General features: G+C 36.6%; 1 protein-coding gene across 3 annotated transcripts in view; it reads right to left on the reverse strand.

Moving 5' to 3' along the window:
- AGPS (alkylglycerone phosphate synthase) overlaps window positions 1-21,723 on the reverse strand; it is a 63,129-nt gene that overhangs the window by 18,757 nt on the left and 22,649 nt on the right. For all 3 annotated transcript variants that reach the window (XR_007505768.1, XM_049798071.1, XM_049798062.1), the window contains exons 5-14: window positions 21,585-21,659; window positions 19,864-19,935; window positions 17,932-18,011; window positions 15,622-15,702; window positions 12,232-12,357; window positions 10,041-10,149; window positions 9,487-9,614; window positions 6,838-6,889; window positions 4,432-4,508; window positions 1,287-1,399 (exon numbers count right to left, since the gene is read on the reverse strand). Coding sequence is in view for 2 of the 3 variants with exons in the window: in XM_049798071.1 (XP_049654028.1) it covers window positions 1,287-1,399; window positions 4,432-4,508; window positions 6,838-6,889; window positions 9,487-9,614; window positions 10,041-10,149; window positions 12,232-12,357; window positions 15,622-15,702; window positions 17,932-18,011; window positions 19,864-19,935; window positions 21,585-21,659 (913 nt within the window). In the remaining variant the exon portion in view is untranslated. The remainder of the gene's footprint in view (window positions 1-1,286; window positions 1,400-4,431; window positions 4,509-6,837; window positions 6,890-9,486; window positions 9,615-10,040; window positions 10,150-12,231; window positions 12,358-15,621; window positions 15,703-17,931; window positions 18,012-19,863; window positions 19,936-21,584; window positions 21,660-21,723) is intronic.

The raw sequence follows: 21,723 nt of genomic DNA on the forward strand, positions 1-21,723 counted from the left end.
TACTGACTTAAGATCCCAAAAGCATAAGTGATGTGAATGGATAAAAACCAGACGCAACACTAAAGCAAAAGGCAGGCTTGCTTTCACTCGCTAATCAAGTAAGGAGCATTATGAAAGTCTGTTTTAACTATTGGTTTCTGAGAACAAGAAAGTGCTATGTATCTGTAATCAGTCTTCCTAGAAGCTCCCCTAAATCTGAGTGGGGGGGCAGGGGGTGGAAATCAGACATCCTGAAGAAGGATAGACTTAAAGCATTTTAGATCATTAAACAGTTAAGCATTTTAGACCAGGTTAAACTATTAAACCCTTAACTAATAGCCTTAACTGAGCTGCACAGACAGCACCATCTTCTAATAGACAAGTTTCCCCCCCTTACCAATACACCATCTTGAAACACCAAAATACAAAAGGATTCACAGTTGAAGCCTTTTCTTGCATATACCATTAAAATAACTAAAATAGTCTTTAAGATCAAGAGCAATGATATTCTTATCAATGAATGTTAGCAAGCTGCTCACAAGAAATATCACTTTTATAAGCTATTATAAGTGGTAGAATGAAAACACAATGAAAATAAATTTCAGAAAGGATAGCCTTGAAATGGATAAAAAAATACTTGCGTATATTTGAATAGGTGAGACTAATACTAGCAATAACTTTCAGAAGAAAGTATATTCTTGACAAATCATACTTTTAGTGATGGTTTTCAATTACAGTTAATCAAAGCAGAAGGACAGAAACTACCTGATATTACTCAGCCTGCCACTCCAATGAATGTTTTCTGTTCCTTTGTAAGAATGGAAAAGTCTGTGGGATAAAAATTCACTGCATTCCTTTAACTAAACATAAGCTCCTCTTTTAAACAAGCTTCTTATATTTATATGCTCACACTAAGTCTGCAAAGATTTACTATTACCCTTATGATTGTCTTCCCATTCTGGAGTTAAAACATAGGGTCTAGTATTGCAAAACAAGCAGCTTCTATGTCTATAAGTAATTGCAAGGGCTAGTTCCCATTTTAATAACATCAATTCTATATTTAGTCAAGTACTTATTTTTCTGCAATACACAGACAGCTGAAGTTTTTCAGTAAAGTTACCTATTAAGAGTTAGTACAAGCTGTATTTATCAAAGGGAACATTCAATAGCTAATTAATTATTGCAATTTCAAACTAGTAAATTGAGAACATATCCATACAGTAGTCACTATAAAAATATGGTAATCCTATTTTTTCTTTAACAGTTAACTCCCATCTTCATATGAAGAAGTTCTTTGAAAAGCATACCCAAACTTGGTGGCAATATCATAGACTTGCTTTTCATGCTGAAGAACCTTCTCTCTATCACCCTCAAAGAGCAAGGTAGCCACACACAGTATGTTGGGATCAAATCCTTTAAACTGCAAAGAGAGAAAACTTTGCATTATGTCACAGCCTATGTGATAGAATACAAACAATGAGTTTTTACTTTTCAAATACACAGCATGTGCTCTGGTTAGTAAGTGTTGTTGCAACCAAGAGGAAGGATTAGGAAAAAACATCTTTTAAAAATTTACTCCCAAAACAATCAAGTTTTTCCTTGACAGGGCACACATTCACAAGCCCACTGAAATAACAAATTATCTGTCACCTTTTTCTCCTGTTAAAAAGCAGGATAGACATAACAGCTGTCTACCTATTCTGAAGAAAGAACAGGTCCTAAATGCTTTGAACAGTAAGGAGACATTTGTATTTTATCAACTATTCCTGTTGAAAGCAGGAAGATTACTATAACGACCATAAATGTCACTGCTCTCAAAAATCAGTCATATCAGCAGTGTGCCACAGAAAATCTCTATGCTGGGAAAAACACTATGGAAAGAAAATAACTTCTAAACTTGTGGCAGGGAGCATATCCCAGTGGAAATGGGAAGATATGGCTTTGTTTCAGGAGTAACAGTCAAGAGTGATATCTTCACAATGGGTCCAAAAAGTAAGAGCCTTATTTATTTTCTGCATACCTTTATTTATTATTTAGCTCCAGTGAACTACAACTACTACGCAGGTTTCAGACAGAATGGAGATGAATATAAAGTTGCATAAAGTTTATTAACTTTTTCCACAGTTAGAAAGGGTAAAATTTTATGATTTAGAACATATTCTTAATATGTATACTGACCAACAATTATTTTTTTGAAGCATTTCCCTTTCCAGTGGCATTCATCTCTTCCAGTCTCCACTCTGCTTGTGGTAATTTGTTACTTAAGCACCAAGCAAGGTTATATGAAATTACATTAATAGTCAAGAGATTCAAATTCATCCTTTATGTGCAACAGTTATGCTGAAAAAAATCCCAGTTAGTTGCTATTCCTTTTATTATTCCCTTAACTGAATAGATTATCTGTACTAGAAGTTAACCAAGGGTATCAGGATGATCCAAAAACCAGCAAGGAGACCAGGTATCTTGGGGTGGCTCAGTCCTCCAGCCAATGAGCTCATATCTGTACAGTGATCCCCGGAAACATCCAAATTAGTATTTCTGAAAAGGATATTGCATCCTACCACTCCCAACAAGGGAACACTATGAAAATGACTGTGAAACAGAATATACCTCCCCAGGCAAAGGATCTGTCTTAGCCATTAGTCCTACAAAAACAGCATAGCTAGCATAATAAAAATAAATATTGTTACTACACTGATAAACTCCAAGGACAGGAATAAAAAAGGTCTATTAAGATGCTATTTACAGTCCCTTGTTGTTCTAGAACCACTTGTATTTCATCTCGTATGAATCATTTCATCTATTCTGCCATCTTTTGGCTGTAATGCTCAGGTAACACCTTACAGTTCCCTTTAAGAGGCATTGGAAGAACTAGCTACAGCATGAACTACTAGACAAACAATACCTAGAGCATTCATCTGTAAGTGAACAGTCCCAAATTACATGGAGGACTGTAAACCACAAAAACTTTGTCCCTATTCTCTGAAGTGGTATCAGTTAAACAACTACTCTGTTCAATAAAAGAATGAAGTGTTAGTCTGGTGCGTTCTGTATGCTGATGTTTGGGGGTTTTGTTTGTTTATTTTTTGTTTGGGTTTGTTTGGTTGTTTTTTTGTTTTTTTTTACAGGGAGCAATTCACAGATGAAATAAGCATAAGATGGATTTGAGTATCTTGGTCCCAGTAACACCTGCAATATCAGTCTCAGGGTCATTAAACTTGCTCCTTTCTCTACTCCTACATCTCATCCCAGCTGGGATTTTCTCTGAAGTAGCAGTTGCTCATATATACACCAGGGGACTGAGCCCTGACATAAGATCTCCAGATTGGTTACCAACCTGGAATCTCTGCATCAGTATTACTTAGCATTTCTCTCATTTCCCCACGTTCTTTTTCTCCTGCAGAGCTGGAAGAATTGGAATTGGTATACAACATCCCTTGGTGATACAACATCTCAAGAAGCAGTGATGCTTGTTGCTGACTACAGAAGCAGTAGATATTTCCAACTAGGATTGTTTCAAACTGACAGCAATCTTGTTGCCAAAACCTTTACTATTTTAGATATTCCTGCACTACAGTAGATCAGGAAGGGAAGGCAAAATTTTTGTGCTATCTCTAAACCTAATAGGTATTCCCTAGAAAAAGTCCCTAGACACATGGCATTTTCTACTTCAGTAGCACAAGAAAATGCAGCAGAATCAACACTAGCCACTGTTTCTCAAGGAAGTCCACTCCTTGAAGTCAATCGATATTATCAGATCAGAATGGAATGTTTACCTCCTCCTACCCAAGTTACCTAAATCCAGGATGATGCCATTTTCTACATTTGAATACCCATATTTGCAGGAACACTCTAGTCATCTAATTTGGAGGGGAAAAAAAAAAATCAATAACAAGACAAATTATTTAATACAAAAGCCTAGGTGAAATAATTTTAGTACCAGATAATTCTGGATTAAAAAGGGTATTCATTGGGATGAATTCTCAAAAGACAAAAAACCACTTTATATGGGCAATTCAAGACATATCTTGAGGTTCTCCCAAAATTCTAGTTCATTGTAAAAACAAGGTAAATCATGTCTTGACAAAATCTGTTTAGAGGAAAAGATAGTAAAGTGTTAGCTTCTCTCCATCAGGATTAACTGATGATCAGTGTGGTCTGCAAGCTAGATAAATTGGTTCCAGCCTTACTCTGTCACCAACTCACTATTAGATAAGGCACACTAATCTCATCCACAGATATGACCAGTGAGAACAGTTCTCATGGAATAACTCCTCAAACAGATAATCTCATTTTGAATTAAACCACCTTGATAATCTTGAGTTAAGTGATACTGCAATGTAGGATCTGTTACACTCCAACTCAGCTGCATTAGAGACAGTATACCAAAAAAATCTCAAATTTTATGAATAGCATGCCAAGTTCCAAACAGTATTAAACCCCCAAGGTTACCTTTGTGATGTAGAATTTTTTCAGTCCATCCAAAAATGATGTAAAAATGGAAGCAACTTGTGGTTTAAGAGCATGACCTTTGGCAAAAAGTGGAAAATGGTATGTTAGGCAAAAAGTACTCTCAAAATTCCTACTTCAGTGGGCAAATAAAATATAGCTTAATAGTCAAAGTTGCAAGAATCACTTGGAGCACTTTGACTATCATAAAGAGACTTCACTCTACTCATTTAGAAGATGATTTAAGAAAAGGTTTTCATTAATTTATTTTTTTTAAAGGCATACATACAACTGTGTGCAAATACTTCATTTGACACTTTAATTAAGGTTGCCCTAGTTTAGATCTTCACACGTATGTGGCATATGGAAGATTTAAAAGAGCACTTCGTTAGTTTTTAACACTACAAAACTAAGCAAAATCAGTGACCTTTTTTTAAAGTTATGCCAAAACCACTGAAACCAATAGTAAAAAATGGTACAAGTTAGGAGTTAAGCAATTTTTTCTGTAACGGTTGTGTCACTTGTGCAAAATTTTCTACATAAAGCTATAATTGCTTCCTTAATCACATACGGGGAACTAAAATTACCAGGATATATAAATGGTGTCTTGGAGTCTGTTAAATTAACATCTCTGCCTCAGGACTGGGTTTAATTGAGATGAAAGCCTTTTACTGTTTGTTCCATTGTTTTTAGTCACAAGCAACTTCTGAATTCCCATTACTGCTTCACTTTAACAGTCTTGCATCTGGCCTACATGCTGTGAGCCCAATTCATAAAAAAGTTATGCACCATTTACATGATACTTCCTTCTAAAATACTTCACAAAGTACTTCCTCCTGAATAAAGCATGAGCTTCTGCAATTGATTACTCTCCCTGCAGATATGAGCAAACCCCAAGGAGTACACCTCCAAGCACACTTAAGCAAGCACACAAAAAAAGCACCAGATAGCAGAAGAACATGAATTTATTAAACTAAAAATCCATAAAAACTATTGCATTTAAGCCCACTTAATAATGACTACAAGAAAAATCTGTATTGACACAGCTGAAACTATGTTTTGCGGGTGACCATATAAGCTGCAACCTCAGATCAAACCTAAGAAGTTGAAGAATGATTTATACAGTGTTGGCTTTAAAGCTTGTAAGTGGTCAAACTTCTTCCCAATTAAAAAGAAAGAAAAATGCATCTGCTTTCTGTTGTACATGTTAAAGAAACGGTATAACACAATAGTGACCAAAGCAAGCAGCAAGGCTTGCTGCGCTCTCAGGTCTCACAAACTCCGATTTCCTTGGTTTGAAAAACAAAGTTCAACTTTTGTCAACACCATCATATTAATGTCATTTGAAGTCAAGATTCATCACTGAGGCTTCTGTCCAAAAGAAGTTTCAGAAATTCTGACTTGTTCAAGTGATATTAAAATAGAGGTTTTCAAGGTCAGTCACACTGTACATTTTCATCTTCTGGTTACAATCAGAACAGCATGGTCTCAGCAAGACCTGTAAACAAGTTCTGTAAACTATTAGCTTTTGGGTAGCGGAACTTTAGGTTCTTCAAGAGAGTGTCTTGAGCCACAAGACATCTTTTGCCAAATTTCCTACAGTTTAAAATTACAGCTTTCCTTAAGAATTGCTCAAAAATGATTGCTCTGCATGTCTGACATTGTCCTATTTAGGTATTTGAACTAGTCAAATTTTCACAAAATTTGTGTTCAGTAACCTTCTAGTAGCTTCATTGACTTTCTATAGTTAAAGCCTACAGCTTAGTTCTATCTGCATACACTTACGACATTTACTACAGCTGAGCTTCTTTTAAAAATAGACAGCTCACTTTTGACATGTCATTGCCCCTCTCCCACCCAAACAATAATTGCCACATCAGAATATTTTCAAAAAAACTCCTACTTCTAGGAATTTATATACCACTTGTGATGCTTTTATGAAATTTAAAGGAAGCAACCAACTTCCCTTCAAAATAAGGTGCCTGCATTCTGATTTTTTTTTTTCACAACTGACTTATTAGTACTCTTAGCAAGAAAATGTTTCAAGTACTATATTGCAGAACTATCATCTCTGCTCCTTTACAGCACAATAGAGGAAGTGCCTCCAGAATTTCAAACATTCCAGTAGACTACATGCCAAGAATGGAAAGGTAGCAAAAAAAGCACATGTATTTATATGCAGAGCATGGCTCTTTACTGACTGTTGTAGTTGATACTGTTTTCCTAGAGACAAAGACAGGCTTCTGTTTCTGAAAGTACACATTATGGCACTAGCTGGAGTTTGAACTTCAGTTCATTGCCTTTTTGTCTAGTTTTGAGCAAAAGAATTACCACCCAAACCAGACTTAAGCTACTAAAAATCAAACCCCTTGGAAACAGATATTAGTCCAAGAAGATCTACATACTTACCAAACTGAAACTGTGCGTTGTCAACAAGGCGAATTGATGCAGGAGCACATCTCTTGAGGGCAAAGTTAGGGGAATGAGAGAGAAGAAAAATAAAAATATTACGTACACAGTTTTGCTGAAATTCATGACAATCAAATTTTCATTGAAAAATAGCATACAAGAAAGCACACTTTGATACCAGAGACCTATGGCCATCATCATCATCATCATCATCATCGAAAAGGGGTGACAATAAGCTTGTTTTCACTTGAATAGCAACATCTATTAGGTATATCTAGGTATAATGCATTGAGAATTTTCAGTTTAACCTCAAGCCAACATAGGATTAAGTCCAAACATCTTTGACCTTCAAGTATTGACTGTTTTTCTAAATTGCCATATGCACTAAAGATACCATACTGTATTAGAATATCAAGCTTAGGTTGCTATGTAATCAAGTATAAACATATATTACAAATCCATTGAAAGTCCAATTGTTGTGGGTTAACCCTGGCAGGCAGCTAAGCACTACACAGCTGCTCACTCACTCCCCCACAGTGGGACAGGGGAGAAAAATCAGAAAGGCAAAAGTGGGAAAACTCACGTGTTGAGATGAAGACAGCTTGATAAGCAAAAGGAGAAAAAAAACCAACACCAAAAAGCGATGCAAAAAGCAATCGATTACAACCAACTGACCAATATCCAGGTAGGCCTCAGGCAATGACAACACCTGAAAAACTCCCCCCCTCCAGTTTTATTTCTGACTATGATGTTATATGGTATGGAATATCTCTTTGGTCAATTTGCATTAGCTGTCCCAATTGCATTCCCTCCTAGCCTCTCATCTGCTCCCAATCTACTTGCTGGTTGGAGGAGAGCAAGAAACAAAGCCTTGACACTGTGTACACACTGTTCAGCAATAGCTATAACACTGGTGTGTTAACATTGTTTTGTCACAAATACAAAACATAACACCACACGGGCTGCTATGAAGAAAATAAACATCCCAGCCAGACCCAGTACACTAGTGTTCTGCCATCAGACTGCAATTAAAATCCATATCTGCATCCAGTCTTGATTCTGCACTGTACAGAAGTTTGAAAACCAGTAAGAACAGCTGCCTTCAATTAGGAAAACTTCTGGTCATACACATGCCTACATTGTGTAATCTGTGATGGCCACGTCCAGTCATACTGAAACATATGGCCAGAGGAATATGACAAAGCCTGAATTTTAGGCTAGTTTTCATCATATGGATATGGAAGTACTCCTTTATCACTTGGTTGGACATGTTCACCCTCCATCATATCATTAATATACATTTGGTTGCACAATAGGAAGAACGAACATGAACTACAATAGCTCACCAGGCAGGTTGACAGAAGAAAGCTGGATGAGTGGTTTTAAATGAGACCAATCCACCCACAACCTGCACGCTGGTTATTCTTACATTAAAGTAGACCAATACAGACAAGAAACAGCTTTTCGTATAACAATCATTGTAATTACTACCAAGATTGATGCAAGGGGCAAAAGAAGAGAGGAATAAGTAGTTTAGGCTCCGGTAAGCAGTGAAACAGCAGCAGCAACAGAAGCTTAGAAATGGAGCCACAGTAAATGGCTAATAGTCCCTTTTTTTCCTAACTATGGCCATAGCTAGGGAAAAGACACTAGTTCCTCAATTGACTAAAAATGTTGATCAGCCATATGATTAAGCATTCCCAAACAGTCTGTTTAGGTACCTTTAACAGGAAGAACAAGCACTAGCAGTAGAAGCACTGGCAAGTGCTGCTGACTAGCATATACATGTCATTCACACACACCAGTTTGAACATCTGGCTTGGAACATTAAGTCATTAATTAAACCAATCACTTGAAAAAATGTAAAGCTGTGTTTAGTTTGGCATTAATTAAAACATTTCTGAAATTACTTCCCCAACTCAGGGTATGTTCCACCATTCGTAGAAATTACTTGATATGTTTTGCACAGAGCAAATAAAAGTTAGTCTAAAACGGTGACAAAAGTGGCTAGCCAGCGTAAGATTTGCTTGGAAGCACAGCCACGAGGAAAAGCATTATGCAATTTGGATACCCACATCAGAGTTTAGCTACCTGAAACCATCTGACCACACTATTCAGAAGGCTGTTTAAATACGACAGTGTAAACAGAATTCCACCTCAAAATATCCAGCTCACCTGAACATGTCACTGTGCTTCAGGAAGTGTTTTCTAAACACAGGCCATATCCTCCCATTGCATGACTTTTGTTCCATTGTCACTTCAGAACCATAAATTTAACTGCCTTTTACTTGCATGCTACAAATTAATTCCTTTAAATAATGGTCCCTTTTACATAGTCCTGAATTAATCTGAGGATAAAGCTCTCTGTTGAAGGAGATGCAAAGCTGAATTTTCTGTGCTGAGATATGCAAATAACTCCCACTGAAAAAAAGCCATTAAAAGACACATCCACAATTTGGCTCAGAATATCAAGAAAATTCAGAACATGCTCAACCCTCAATTGCGTAATTTCCAAAAGCCTCATGGACTATATATACTTACGAGATTCATATTATCTCAAATCCTTTTATCAATTGCCAGAAATACTAAAGCATCCCTAGTGCTAGAATCTGTGTTCTTGAAGGAAGTCAACATCCAGCTTTTCTTTACCTGCTTTGCCACTTCCCTTAAGCAGGCCACCCCTCGCTCAAAATTGGGGAAGACCACAGAGCCATACTTCTGGTATTCAGGGACTGGGCGAATCTTTATCGTAACTTCAGTAACCACTCCAAGAGTTCCTTCAGGAAAAAAGAGAAACTGAGTAGTGTTGCAAGATACACTTCTTGCAAGTTACCCAGCTTAAATGTTTACCAGGATATAGTAAGTTAACATAAGTCAGAAGTCCCAAAAGTTCAGTATTGCAGTAGTAGGTGATTTATTCCTTACTATTTACATGGTGAATTCTTACAAGATATCCTCTAAATCATGATGTTTGTTACTAGACTTGTAGGCTAACTCCATAGATCTGTTTTAAGCACTGTTCAGAGTTGCTGAACTTCACAGTCCTAATTAAGGTCTCAATGTATTATCCTAACACAAGAAATTCATGCCTGCATAATGCCACTCAGACACACTGTGAGCCACAGCATTAAAGATGCTCAAATCACCAAGCCATTACAGAAGCTGCATTAAGATGCAGTTATGTGAAATTACTGTGTTTATACCTTCGGATCCCATAATGAAGTGATGGATATCAGGTCCCGTTGACATGCGAGGTACTTGACAGTTTTTTTCTACTATTCCTCTTGGAGTTACCATTTTTATATGAATCACCTGTTTAAACAATATGCAATGACTATAAATACTAGCATTAAGCACTGATTTTTTGATATGATATTTATTTTCTACAAAATGTATATTAAGCTTAATACAGTTCAGCTTTGTAGACTTTAGACATTCTGTAGGCAGCCCCAAGAACATTTGGGATAACCTGAAGACTATTACCAACATTTCTAACACAGCATAGTTTGCCCACACAACAGATTGTTTCCAGTTCTATGCCAATCTAATCAGCTGTTGGCTACATGCATGCAATACCATTTAAAACTGTTTTCTCAGTGTAGACAGTACTTTATGAATACTAGGATTTTAATCCAGATCATACATAGTACTTCACAGGAAAAAAGTGAGGGTTTAAATTTTGCTTTAGAACTACTGCTTGACAAAGCTAATATAATTCAGTCATTGGTCACTACAGAAACGTTTCTCAAGAGGAAAGACAGAAGTAAGCTTTGTGAAATAGATTATCAGTATTAAATCTGTCATAAGACTAATACATATGTAAGGCTAGAAGGTTGGTTTTAAAAAAATTTTTCAATGTTATTGCTTCCAGCTTTATTCATGTACATGCAATACAGAGACCAGATTTTTTTTTTAATCCTTTATTCAATTACTTTATACTAAGGAAGGGTAGGTTTTGTTTTGTTGGGTTTCTTTTTTAGTGAAGCCTTTAAGTGAAGCAAAATTACGGAATTTCAACCGATGGCTTTAAAACTTTCAAGCACAGGTAGCTAAATAATTTTCACCCTGCTCCGAGTTGTTCAAGAATTTCATTATATGCATTTTACAAACTGTTGATTCTGCAATAAGTGGGTTTTAGGGGGCTTATATATAACACACCGTTTCTAGATATAACATTTCCTCAGAAGGTAAACGCTTCCCTGAAGCTTTCTCACTGGGCTATTTTGAAACTTATGAACTGTTCCAAATCAATTTTTAATCCTATTTCCTCCTAATGAAAGTTTCAGAAGATGTTTTAGCCTGAAGTTATGCTTCCCTGATAGAAAGGCGTTCTGCTTCACATCTCCCAGTACAAGCAAAACTCTACCATTCAGTAACACTTCAGGCAGTAGGAGAGATGACACTTTGGAAGTGCTGGTAGTTTTAGTTCAGCCAGGCCTACCAAATAAAAACTGTGTAGTTCCTGCCAAGCTTAGTCACTGACAGTAAAGTGTCTCATCTGTGCACAGAACAAACATATCTGAACTATGAGCTGACAAAAAAGCCTGAGGTGATGGGGATACATTACCTAGAGTGTGCTGCAGGAAAGAAGGAAAACACCCACATGTGTGGAAGGGCTATTCTACAAACTATGACAGAAACCTGGATGTTTGAAGAAAAAAGGCAGGCAAAATCTGAACAGTGATGATTTAACTTCAATATATCAATGTATTTGTTATAACAGAAAAGGTAGATTTCCAAATCAAAAAATATGCTTTAAAAAACAGATTACTTGGGTTAATATAAAAATGAACCATTTTAATGCTTAAAACAGATTCAAGAGTCGAATACTGCCATTCCCAGTCCATTGCTTCCTTCCTCATGGTTCCTACAGACCTTGTGATGGCATTAGATTTCACCATTGTCCACCCACATGGTCAATTAGATCAGCCTACTGATTTGAAAAAAACTACTAGCCTAGGGGAAGGTAGGAAGGTAGAAAGAGCTAGCTTGCTGTCAGAGTTAGATGATCCAACTAGACAACTTCAGGAACACACAACAGGTAGAAGAGAACATGGACCTTTTGGAATCATCCTAAAAGTTTGACAGGATTATTACACTGGATTAATAGAGACCACAAAACAGTGGGAGAAAGCACCAGAGTCAAGACAGAGTAACAATTCCTTAAGCTAGCCAGTGAGTACCAAAATGAAATTGACTTTTAGATCAGTCATAAGGATTATCAGTACTAATACCAAAAGCAAGCAAATAACCATTTCAGTCAAGATTTGATGCCAAAACTGTATCAAGTGAGAACTGCAATTTACTATCCCTTTTCCCTCTCATTGTGAGTCATTATAAAAGATAAACCTCCAAACAGAATAATTCATTAGAAAAAGTATTAGAACTATTTACCAGATCTTCAATGTTTCCATAGATGTTTTTTTTCATGCCTGATGCTCGTGTTGCTACCCATCCTCCTAGTGAACTGAACTCCATGGAGTCTGGTTCATGGCCTGTACAGAAGCCACTTTCAGCAAGCTAAAGGAAGAAAAATATACATTCTACAGAGCCTGCATTTGCTTAGTACTCCAAACATCAATATCTAGCTGGTTTGTTGTTTTGGGTTTTTTTAAATATAAGTACCCTGACCACACCCATTTATTGAGGCACAAGTTTTGTCTTTGGTATATAAATAAAATGTAAATTGATTCTGCTTCTACTGTGCATATGCTGTGCTACGTATCAACCTATAATACTCCCCCCCCCATTTTAAAACTAAGACCTCTATTGTTCATAAGAAAGTACAAATTCAAATACATGTGAGGAAAAAATAACTGCCAACTTTGCACAAATGCTGCCAATAAATAAGGCACTTAATCTCTTGTTCTTTCTATTCTAATGTGATATGTAGCAGGTCTGCAGAAAATGTGAGCAAATTGCCTGTACTTAATTCTCTCAAGGAGTGATGTGTTTTAATATACAGCCATCTGGTTGAGTTTCCTGTATGCAACACTGTCAACTATTTGTGATGCAGATCACACATTCCTGTACATTAAGCAGTCACTTGTTTCTCATTTTTCTATATTAGCTTGGCTTTGCCATCTGCACAGCACCTGAGGTTGATTGGATGCCCTCAGAAATGCAACACCAAAGCTGTTGGACAGGAAGAATTAAGGACCCAACAGTCTCACATTAAGTGATAACTGTGTTAGTGCATTTGAGATGATCAGTTTGCACTGACCAACTGGTAAAAATCCAGTTGGACATAGGTATTTAAGTATGCCACATAATGTGGATCATTAACTATGTTCTGTTGTGCAAAGTCGTTCTAACTTAAATGATTGAAAGTCACTTCTATATAATGTCTATGGTGATACATCTAGCTCACTGTCCTCTCTCATACCAGAGGAGCTTGTGGCTTCATATGCTTACTGGTCATATATTAGGAAGAGTTGGAGCCTGCACATTCCTCATTCCCCAAGACGACAAGAAATTTGCTTCAGTCACAACTTACCAATTTCCACAAGTTGTATAAACACAAGCACAGCAGAAGACCATGCTTTTGAAAATTTGTAACTGACCATGCATGTACAAAGCACTTGAACTTCTTGAATCCTGTTGTATGAACAGCATGTGCTAAGAGCACTTACAGGACAGGTGAGAGATTATGCTATGGACTTTGCAGATGCAAGAGACAGCCTCATCCAGAAAATATGAATATGTATTAGCTTTTCCTATAAAATCACAATCTGATTGATAATGCTTATTATAAAAAACAATATCAAATATTGTTCTATTTTCATTATCCTTTTGTCACCTTTAGTCCTCATCTGTCAGCTATTATTCCATATTCTGTTCTGAAAAAAAACAAGTAACCTGAGGCTTTCCTACAGAGCCCACTCATATCTGGAGCTCTCACCTCACAGAAAATAGTGTCTTAATCACAGTAGAGTCACTAGCCAAGACAGACAAATGTGTGAAGTGTACATGGGCTTTGAATGCCCCATTATAGCACTTACAGCCTAACTTTTGTCAAATACCAGGTTTTCCAAATCTGTTATTTGTTTAGAGTTCAGCTCTTGATTTTAGTTACTGTTATAAGGTTCATGGTATCTGTAAATGAAGAAACACAGTAAGAGGCACCAAACCCCTTCACTGCAGAGCAACTGCTAGCTAACACTGGTAAAGTCTCTTAAGGCAACAGAAGTTGGATTAGCCTCCAATCCAAAGCTTATTTAATACTAGCAAGCTGCAAACCAAATGAAAAAGCCTTTCAAACAGTTTCTTCTTTGTACAGTCCAGATGTACATCTGCATTCTACCTGCACTTCAGTGGAAGTCTGCATTGGCATTAACTATAATAATAAATTATAGTCATGCTCAGATTGTACTACACAAAACAAGCACAACTTGGAGTTCTAGCTTTAATCACGTCCCATTTGCTAGTAATACTGGAATTCCAGTATATGCAACAAGAGTTTAAAATATATATACACACACACTTTAAGTAGATTATCTAATTTTGTATTCTTTGCACATTGAACGAATGGCACAGAAGTCTTCACATGCTCAGAGTCACTCCATATATTAAAACCTTTGTACAAATACTAGTTTATATTCAATATTGAACAAATTGACTACTAGTCCTCTTTTCATAGAGGAAAAACCTGACTGAAAAAACTTTTTTCAAAAATATTGAAAAATAATAACTGCAACAGTAGTATTTCAGCTCCTAAGAGCTATAAGCAGCAAGGGAATACAGTCCCCTTACTCTAGGTGAAAGGAAAAGTTGTGGCATTTAAAGGATAGATAGTAGTGAAATAAGCTACTACCCTAGAAAAATGTTATTTAAATGCAGAGCATATTCTTTTTGCATTTTAATTCCAAGCTTGAAAGAAACAGACTGGAAAGGTTAAAATATCACATCAAATTATAAAAGGGAAAATAAGAGGCAGGAAAGGCTATCTTTCCCCATCACAAACAGCTCTGTTAGTCAAGTATGACAAGTTTTCTTCTAAAAAGTGGTCCAGAAAAAACCAAAACGTTCAAAACCCCCTTCAAATGTCTACATATTTGTAAAGTGCATTTAGGCACTAAAGTTTAGACAATATTTAGCTATCAAACAAGTCAAGTCCTAGAATATTTTTAAATAAGCAGGACTGCCCATCCTGAAGATAAGTAAAAAACATCCACAACTTGCTTGATTATAGAGGAGCACTGAGAAAGACCCTGAGAGTGCTGTGGCTCATCTGATAAACTGCAATTAAGAGCCACCAGAGGTCACTCAGAAATGAAGGTGATCTAATCTTTCACTGGACTCTTGTTTTGGGCAACTCTTCATCCTTTCTGCTACTCTCCTATAGCTAGCCTTAAGAAGCAGCAACAACAGCAAATCTGTTACATACTCTAACCTGAGAAAACTACCTCTGGCCAAAATGACCAAAACATGCATCACAAAATGACAATTTCAACTTTCCCTGAGTTTTGGTAACAAGCGTCACACCTTGCAACCACAAGGGTGCATCTAAGGTCTGAAACAAAGTATAGCATTACATCCTAGGAATTGTCAACTTATTACTGTAATCAAATTTCATGGCTAGAGCTAAAAAGAAAAGATTTTAAAATGTTAATTAAATACAGCATTCAATGTGATATGGTTCATTGCCATGCATATAATGCTTACCACACCAGTCTGCATGAAAACACACAAGAATTAAGCTAGAATTCAATTATTTAGAAAAGACATGAGGAACAGCTAAGAAAAATATGGAGCAATACTAAATGCTTGACAAATTAAACATACCTGTTTTTCCAGATCTTGTCCAACAATGCCAGCTTCCACACAAGCTGTTAAGTTTTTCTCATCTATCCAGAGAATCCGATTCTGTTGAAAAGCCAATCAAAACTAAGAATCAGTGTTAAAGATTTTCGTTTATTTCCTTCCCTAATGTTATAGGATCAACATGCTTTGTCATACAGTTTACTATTAATACAACTCCAGTTATTACAGCAGTGGAAGCTGAGCCCCCTTACTCCCTCAAACAGCAACACAACGGGTTACAATTTATGAAGTCAACCACTATAAAAGAATGCATATTGTTAGTCAACTTATACTAGGAATGTTTACAGAAGAAAATGCAGAAGAGCCAGAAAGAATTAAGTAAAAACTCTTAGAGAAGTTAAGCAATAACAGTGATTTTCAAAATTAACATAATTCAACGTGCATGAATCTGACTATCTGGATATTAAGTATGCACCAAGAAAAGTATTCTTAAACATGCTCCAGGGGTTAAATAGACTGCACTCAGTTACTCCAGTTCAGCTCTTGGATTTTGACACAGTAAGCTAGAAGCAAGATATACTACAGGATGTCAGATTATGTAAGTACTTCAGAAATTAAGATACTTGGAAGGATTGTATCATTTTATCTAATGAGATACTCACTGTCCCATCAGTATGCTCTACTAAACAGAAAAAGTAGTAAACACTACAAGTTACATTGTACGCTAAGCACTTTTATCAATAAGGAGAATCCACATGGAGAAACTTAAATAGGGGGTTAGCTTTGTTTATAGTAAGGACACCATACAAGCTTTCACCTTCCACTTTTCATTCTTAACTACACTTCTGTTGTACTTCTATACAACAGTAATACACAAAATTATAGAAGGAGAACCGCTCTAACTTCCTTTTGCCTTGATTTTTTTCAAATGACAAATGTGGACCTCTTGTAGTCCAATTTAAACTATGCTTTAAAGTAATTGTCTCCCTTCACAACACCTGGGCTAATTAATTATTCAAAGCCAGCTATTTCAGCTCCTTTCAGACACCTTCAGTTTCAAAATAAACTGCTTAACTGATCTAAGATGCTTATGTAAATCAGTTTTTATGCAATATACCCTACATACAAAATTAAGATACCCATTAAGTGTCTATTAAAATAGTAAAGCTTAGCCAATCATAACTACTCTGAGACTCCCAGGTTTTAACTCTGACAACGCTTCTTTTCACTTTAATTTCCTTATTTTCCCTCCTCATTAAGGATTGCAAGAATTGGCTGGCAGAGTCATCCAAGACACAGGAAAAGTGGTCTATTTTCTGATTTGCTGTATACTTAAATAGCTAGCTGACACAAAAGCGTGATTATAAGTTAACCACATTCCTTTCCCACCTCCAAACCAGAGAGAAGTCAAAGCTGCAGGCTATGAATCAGTAAATTCAAATTAAGGCCTGAGTCAGTACTGTACTCTTCGGAGTTCACTCCATCTAGACACCTGAAGAGCTTCCTTCAATGAGCTTCCTTCAATACATAATTAACACCTTTGCAGAAAAGATCACTTTGTAGCCAGACACACTGAGAAACAAGTTTAATTGAATCACCACTGACTGAGTAGAGAAAATGGGAGCCAAACCCCAGGTTTTATGTTCAAGGCTAAAGGAGTTGAGTTCAGCAGGCACTCAGAGGCAGCTCTGATGTAAGATTCTACTGCCTCTGAAGCATCTTATTACCACAGTCATAAAACTATCATTTTGAAAATATAAAGCTCCTTCATAATGGAAAGAAAAACTAGCACTAAGTTTTACAGAATTCCATTTCTAGAATGCCACAAAGCTATGAACTTCACATTCTCAAGATGCTATCTACACAAAAATCTAGGGTTTTTTTTTTTTTGTTTAAAGTCACTCCTTCAAGTTGATTTATAGACACTGGGTCACCTTACCAACCTTTGCTTTAAGTATTTTTAAGTCTGCAAGAACTAGTGAAATTTGCAGTAACAAATAACTTCCTCCTAGACTTTAATTTAACCTCAGATACAAGTTCCAATATAGAAGAATAGTAGCGTCCTCCAATTTTCACTTAAAGCTGCTATAAGGCAGCTTAACAGTGATATTTTTTTTCTTATCAAATACATACAGGTCACAAAGTAATACAGGGCTAACATCAGCCAAATACCACTTAAACTGAAGGAGTACCAATTTAATCATGCATGGTACAGATTAATACTTCCGTACTTACTTTATTCTTGCAAAGAGAGAAATATTCTCTAGTGATCACCATTCAAAGTAACCATAGGATAATTTAAAAAAAAATTTAAAAAATTGAGAGACATACCATTTGTGATGTATCCAGCGAGACAATTGTTCTTTTTTCTTCTTCAGGACATTCAAGGGCACTAGAGACACTCGTCCCTCCTGCAAATATGGGAGTGACATTGTGATCATAAAACTCTCAGGTAGCTTTTCTTCACATGCATCCCTCTCTTCCTCCTTTCCGATATTGAACTTAATGAAGATCACTGAAGGTAACTGTTGGAAGCTAGTGATTAGCCTTTTAAGGCTGTCCCTTCTCCCAAACTGGGTTTCACAAAATCAAGGCAGCATTGGAGCTGACAATGCTTTAAGAGCACTCTATAACAAACCATGAAATTCTGTGAGCATCTCAGTTGCGTCTGTTAAGTCCAGAATAGAGTTTTAAAACAAGAAAGGATAAGAAATAACAAAGCCATCCAAGAAACAGATAGCTATGATTTCTATATATTCTTTGGAGATCACTATGGAAGCCACCACACTTCTACCTAGAAAGTTGGCTTAAGAAGTCTACCTAATACAGGAATGCAATACTTATCCGAAAGCAAGAAAGAAACTGAAAGGGTATAACTATAAAAAAAAAAGGATAAAACCAAACAAACTTCTCTGGAGGTTTCTAATGTATCTTTATAGGATGTCACAGAGCAGCCTCCAAGAAGCCTTTGGCTTCTCAAAGACTACAAAAGCCATAGGAAAAGAGAGACTAGGATGCTAAAGAGATCCACAGCAAGCTACCAGAAGAACAACCAGTGGCAAGGACAGAGACAGTGCCAACTAATAAAATTCTCCAAGAGCAGTAGAGCCCATCATCTTTATTTCCAATGATAGGAAAGGTGGCATTTTCCCTAAATACCAACCCCATAGTAATAACTCCAGAAGTTGACTGTAGTTCAGTGTAAACAGCCTTGGAAAACAATCTGAAGATTTTTCTTTACCCTGGCCAGTGAATAAGAGAGAGTCAATATTGCTGCTTTCAGCTATACCAATTTATTAGTACCAAAGGTGACATGTAGCAGTCTTACAGGTCTCCAGATGTATCTTGCAAAGGTGAGAGTGGTTTAGGGAGAAACCCACTCCATTAGTTTGGTATTGTCTTCCAGTGACATGCTCATCTTCTCAAATAGTAAATGTCCTTCCTACAGGGGCTATACTCCTACAGCATAAGCAAGCACCAAGTGAAACACAGATATAACCCACAGAACTAAGAATTCTTGACAAAAAGCTTCTCACAGAATGAACTCATGAAAGTGCTCAGGGAACATGGGATGTTGGCTAAGTCAAAACAAAGTAGTTCACTGCTCTACTTCAGCAGGCTTAGAGGAAAAAGCATCCGTGATTAAAAAACTAAAGTCCTTTAGAAATTCTTTACGCTGAGAAGGACAGATTATACAGGCCTTTACCTGTACTCTGTACCTGGAACGTTTCCTGAAAACCCTTGCCACAGGAGTCTCTACTCTAACTTTCAAACTGAACAATGTCTAAAAGGAAATTAGAATTATGGTTAACAATTTTGCAGTATAGCATCTGACCACAATCCTCCCCAGACCTACAAGCTTCAACAGTACAACAAAACCCACTAATTTATACATGTTTGTGGGAACAGAGCACAAGTAATGCATCGAAAACCATGATACCTCTAACAGATATTTGAATCTCTCTACTTATTTCCTAGAAGGCTTCCAAGGCAGAGAGAGATTTCAGCTTCATGTAATCACTCCTCTTGCACATTCAATATTCAAGGTGTTGACATACTTTTAATGACTTGCACTAAATTTAATATAGCAGCTTTTAATACTGCAAGATTATAAAAAAAATTAAGACCACACTTAAAATACTACTTAAAAAATCTAACTATTGAATTATTGGTACAATATATTAGTAAGATCACATATTTAATTCAAGTAGAATACATTTTCATGAGTAATGTTAAACAGTTTTGAGATTTCATAACACTTACCACCAAATGGTATTATGCAGAGATTGTGTTTGCAGGCTAATTCCACAATTTTAACTACGTCTTCATGGCAAACTAGAAAAGTCCAAACAGTTAAAAAACAGGATTTGTGCTTAGTGATAAATACTGCAGTCTGAATAAGCAGCAGCTCCTTTCCTGACACCAGCAAGGAAGACATTTCAAAGAGTTAGGCATTAAATAAAAGCTGGGCTCAGAAGTATCAGAGTTCCAGAGTAAAGTTTAGACCTGAAACAATTCTACATTTGAAGAACTAACTACAGCCTTAGTCTCCTGCTCTAACTCATGGATTAAGGCCTCCTGCAAATTTTCAGGGCAAGATGGGCTACCAAACGGTTAATTAATCCAGATATCTTGGAGAACAAATCAAGTTTAAGACTTTTATTGAAAATAAGCTGCCCAACTTCAGTGAGAAATAAGTATATCCTGATTGCTAAACACCACATCTTTTTCTTCCTGACTGACATTCAGTTTCCAAAGTAGAGTTGCTGGTGAAGTTTACTTTGTTAGAATGCATTCTGTATCTGGTCAAAGAGGGAAGCAGAAATGTTTGCGCACAGGCAAGGAAAAGGATCAAAAAAAGAGATCAAATACAGTACAAACATGAGTTCGTGCAAACAGCAGAGAATGAGCAGGACTGAATAAACAGGCTTATGAACTCTGGCTACTTTGCTCCTGGCATACAGAGCAGCTTTAAACAAAGGTAGTCAAACATTTTATTTCAGTTGCTTTTGAAGCTGCACAAAATAAAGCTGTGGCAAGTGCTGTTCGTAGTCACCAGAGCTGTCATGTCAGTACCTGTCCTCAAGTAATGAGATGCATCTTATAGTGCCTCTTATGCTTCCCATTTGTGATCTTTCTCCCCTTAGTAAAGGAAACAAAACTGAGCTAAGACTAAGTTCTTATCAGAAATTTTGGGATTTCTAATGCAGTGCAGCTATCAAAAGCAGGGAGAGTTATAAGAGGTAAAGAAAGTATTGGATTCATACAGCTGAACAGAAGTTGACAGGCACTTGGATCAAATGATTTGTTTGGTTAGCTACTGAAGAACAGCACACGGAAAGTAGTTCCTAGTGAGCAGAGAAACATGACTCAAGTAGAAAAATCACACAAGTGTGCAAATAGTTGTATCACTTTAAGCAAGCATATTTTCTGCTATATATTATCTACAACAGCATTAGTTATTACACTATTTAAAGTGGACCTAGCCTGTACTCAGATCGCACTGCTCTTCAAGTCAATGATCCTTTGTAAATTGTTCTGATAAAGTATAACACCTGTAACTCCTAAGTACAGCATGTCATAAAACAGTTCTTTAATACAAGCATTTCACTACCCTTTTACCATCATGTACTCCTTTAAAAAACAAGATTTACACTGCCATTTAGACAACTATTCTTGGTGAACATACAAGTTCAAATTACACTGTGGTTACTTAAGTCATGAATTCAGCTGTCAACAGAAACTTCAGCTATATTTAATAATAAATTTGGCTTTCCCACAAAATGATGGGATTTCACAGGTATAGCCTGCAATCCAGATGCTAAACAATCACCATTACCATTCATGAGAAAATTCCTTCAGTTTCTGTAAAGACAAGTGAAGTCAGTGAACCAAGAGACATCTTCCCCAAGACAAGAAAGCACAGGAGTTTAGTAAACAATGGCCTCCCAGACAGAAGGGAGAATAAGACAATTAAAGCTTACCAGGCCATACAACTATATCAGGAATTCGCTTAAACATTCCTTCCCTGAGTACAAATATCTCATGTAGGCAGTGACCTGAAACACAAACAATAAGTTAACAAGTTCAAACAAGGAAGCATCAAAAGCAGCACAGTTACAT

This window comes from Accipiter gentilis, chromosome 1 (genome assembly GCF_929443795.1).
Source record: "Accipiter gentilis chromosome 1, bAccGen1.1, whole genome shotgun sequence".
Classification (NCBI taxonomy): Eukaryota; Metazoa; Chordata; class Aves; order Accipitriformes; family Accipitridae; genus Astur; species Astur gentilis.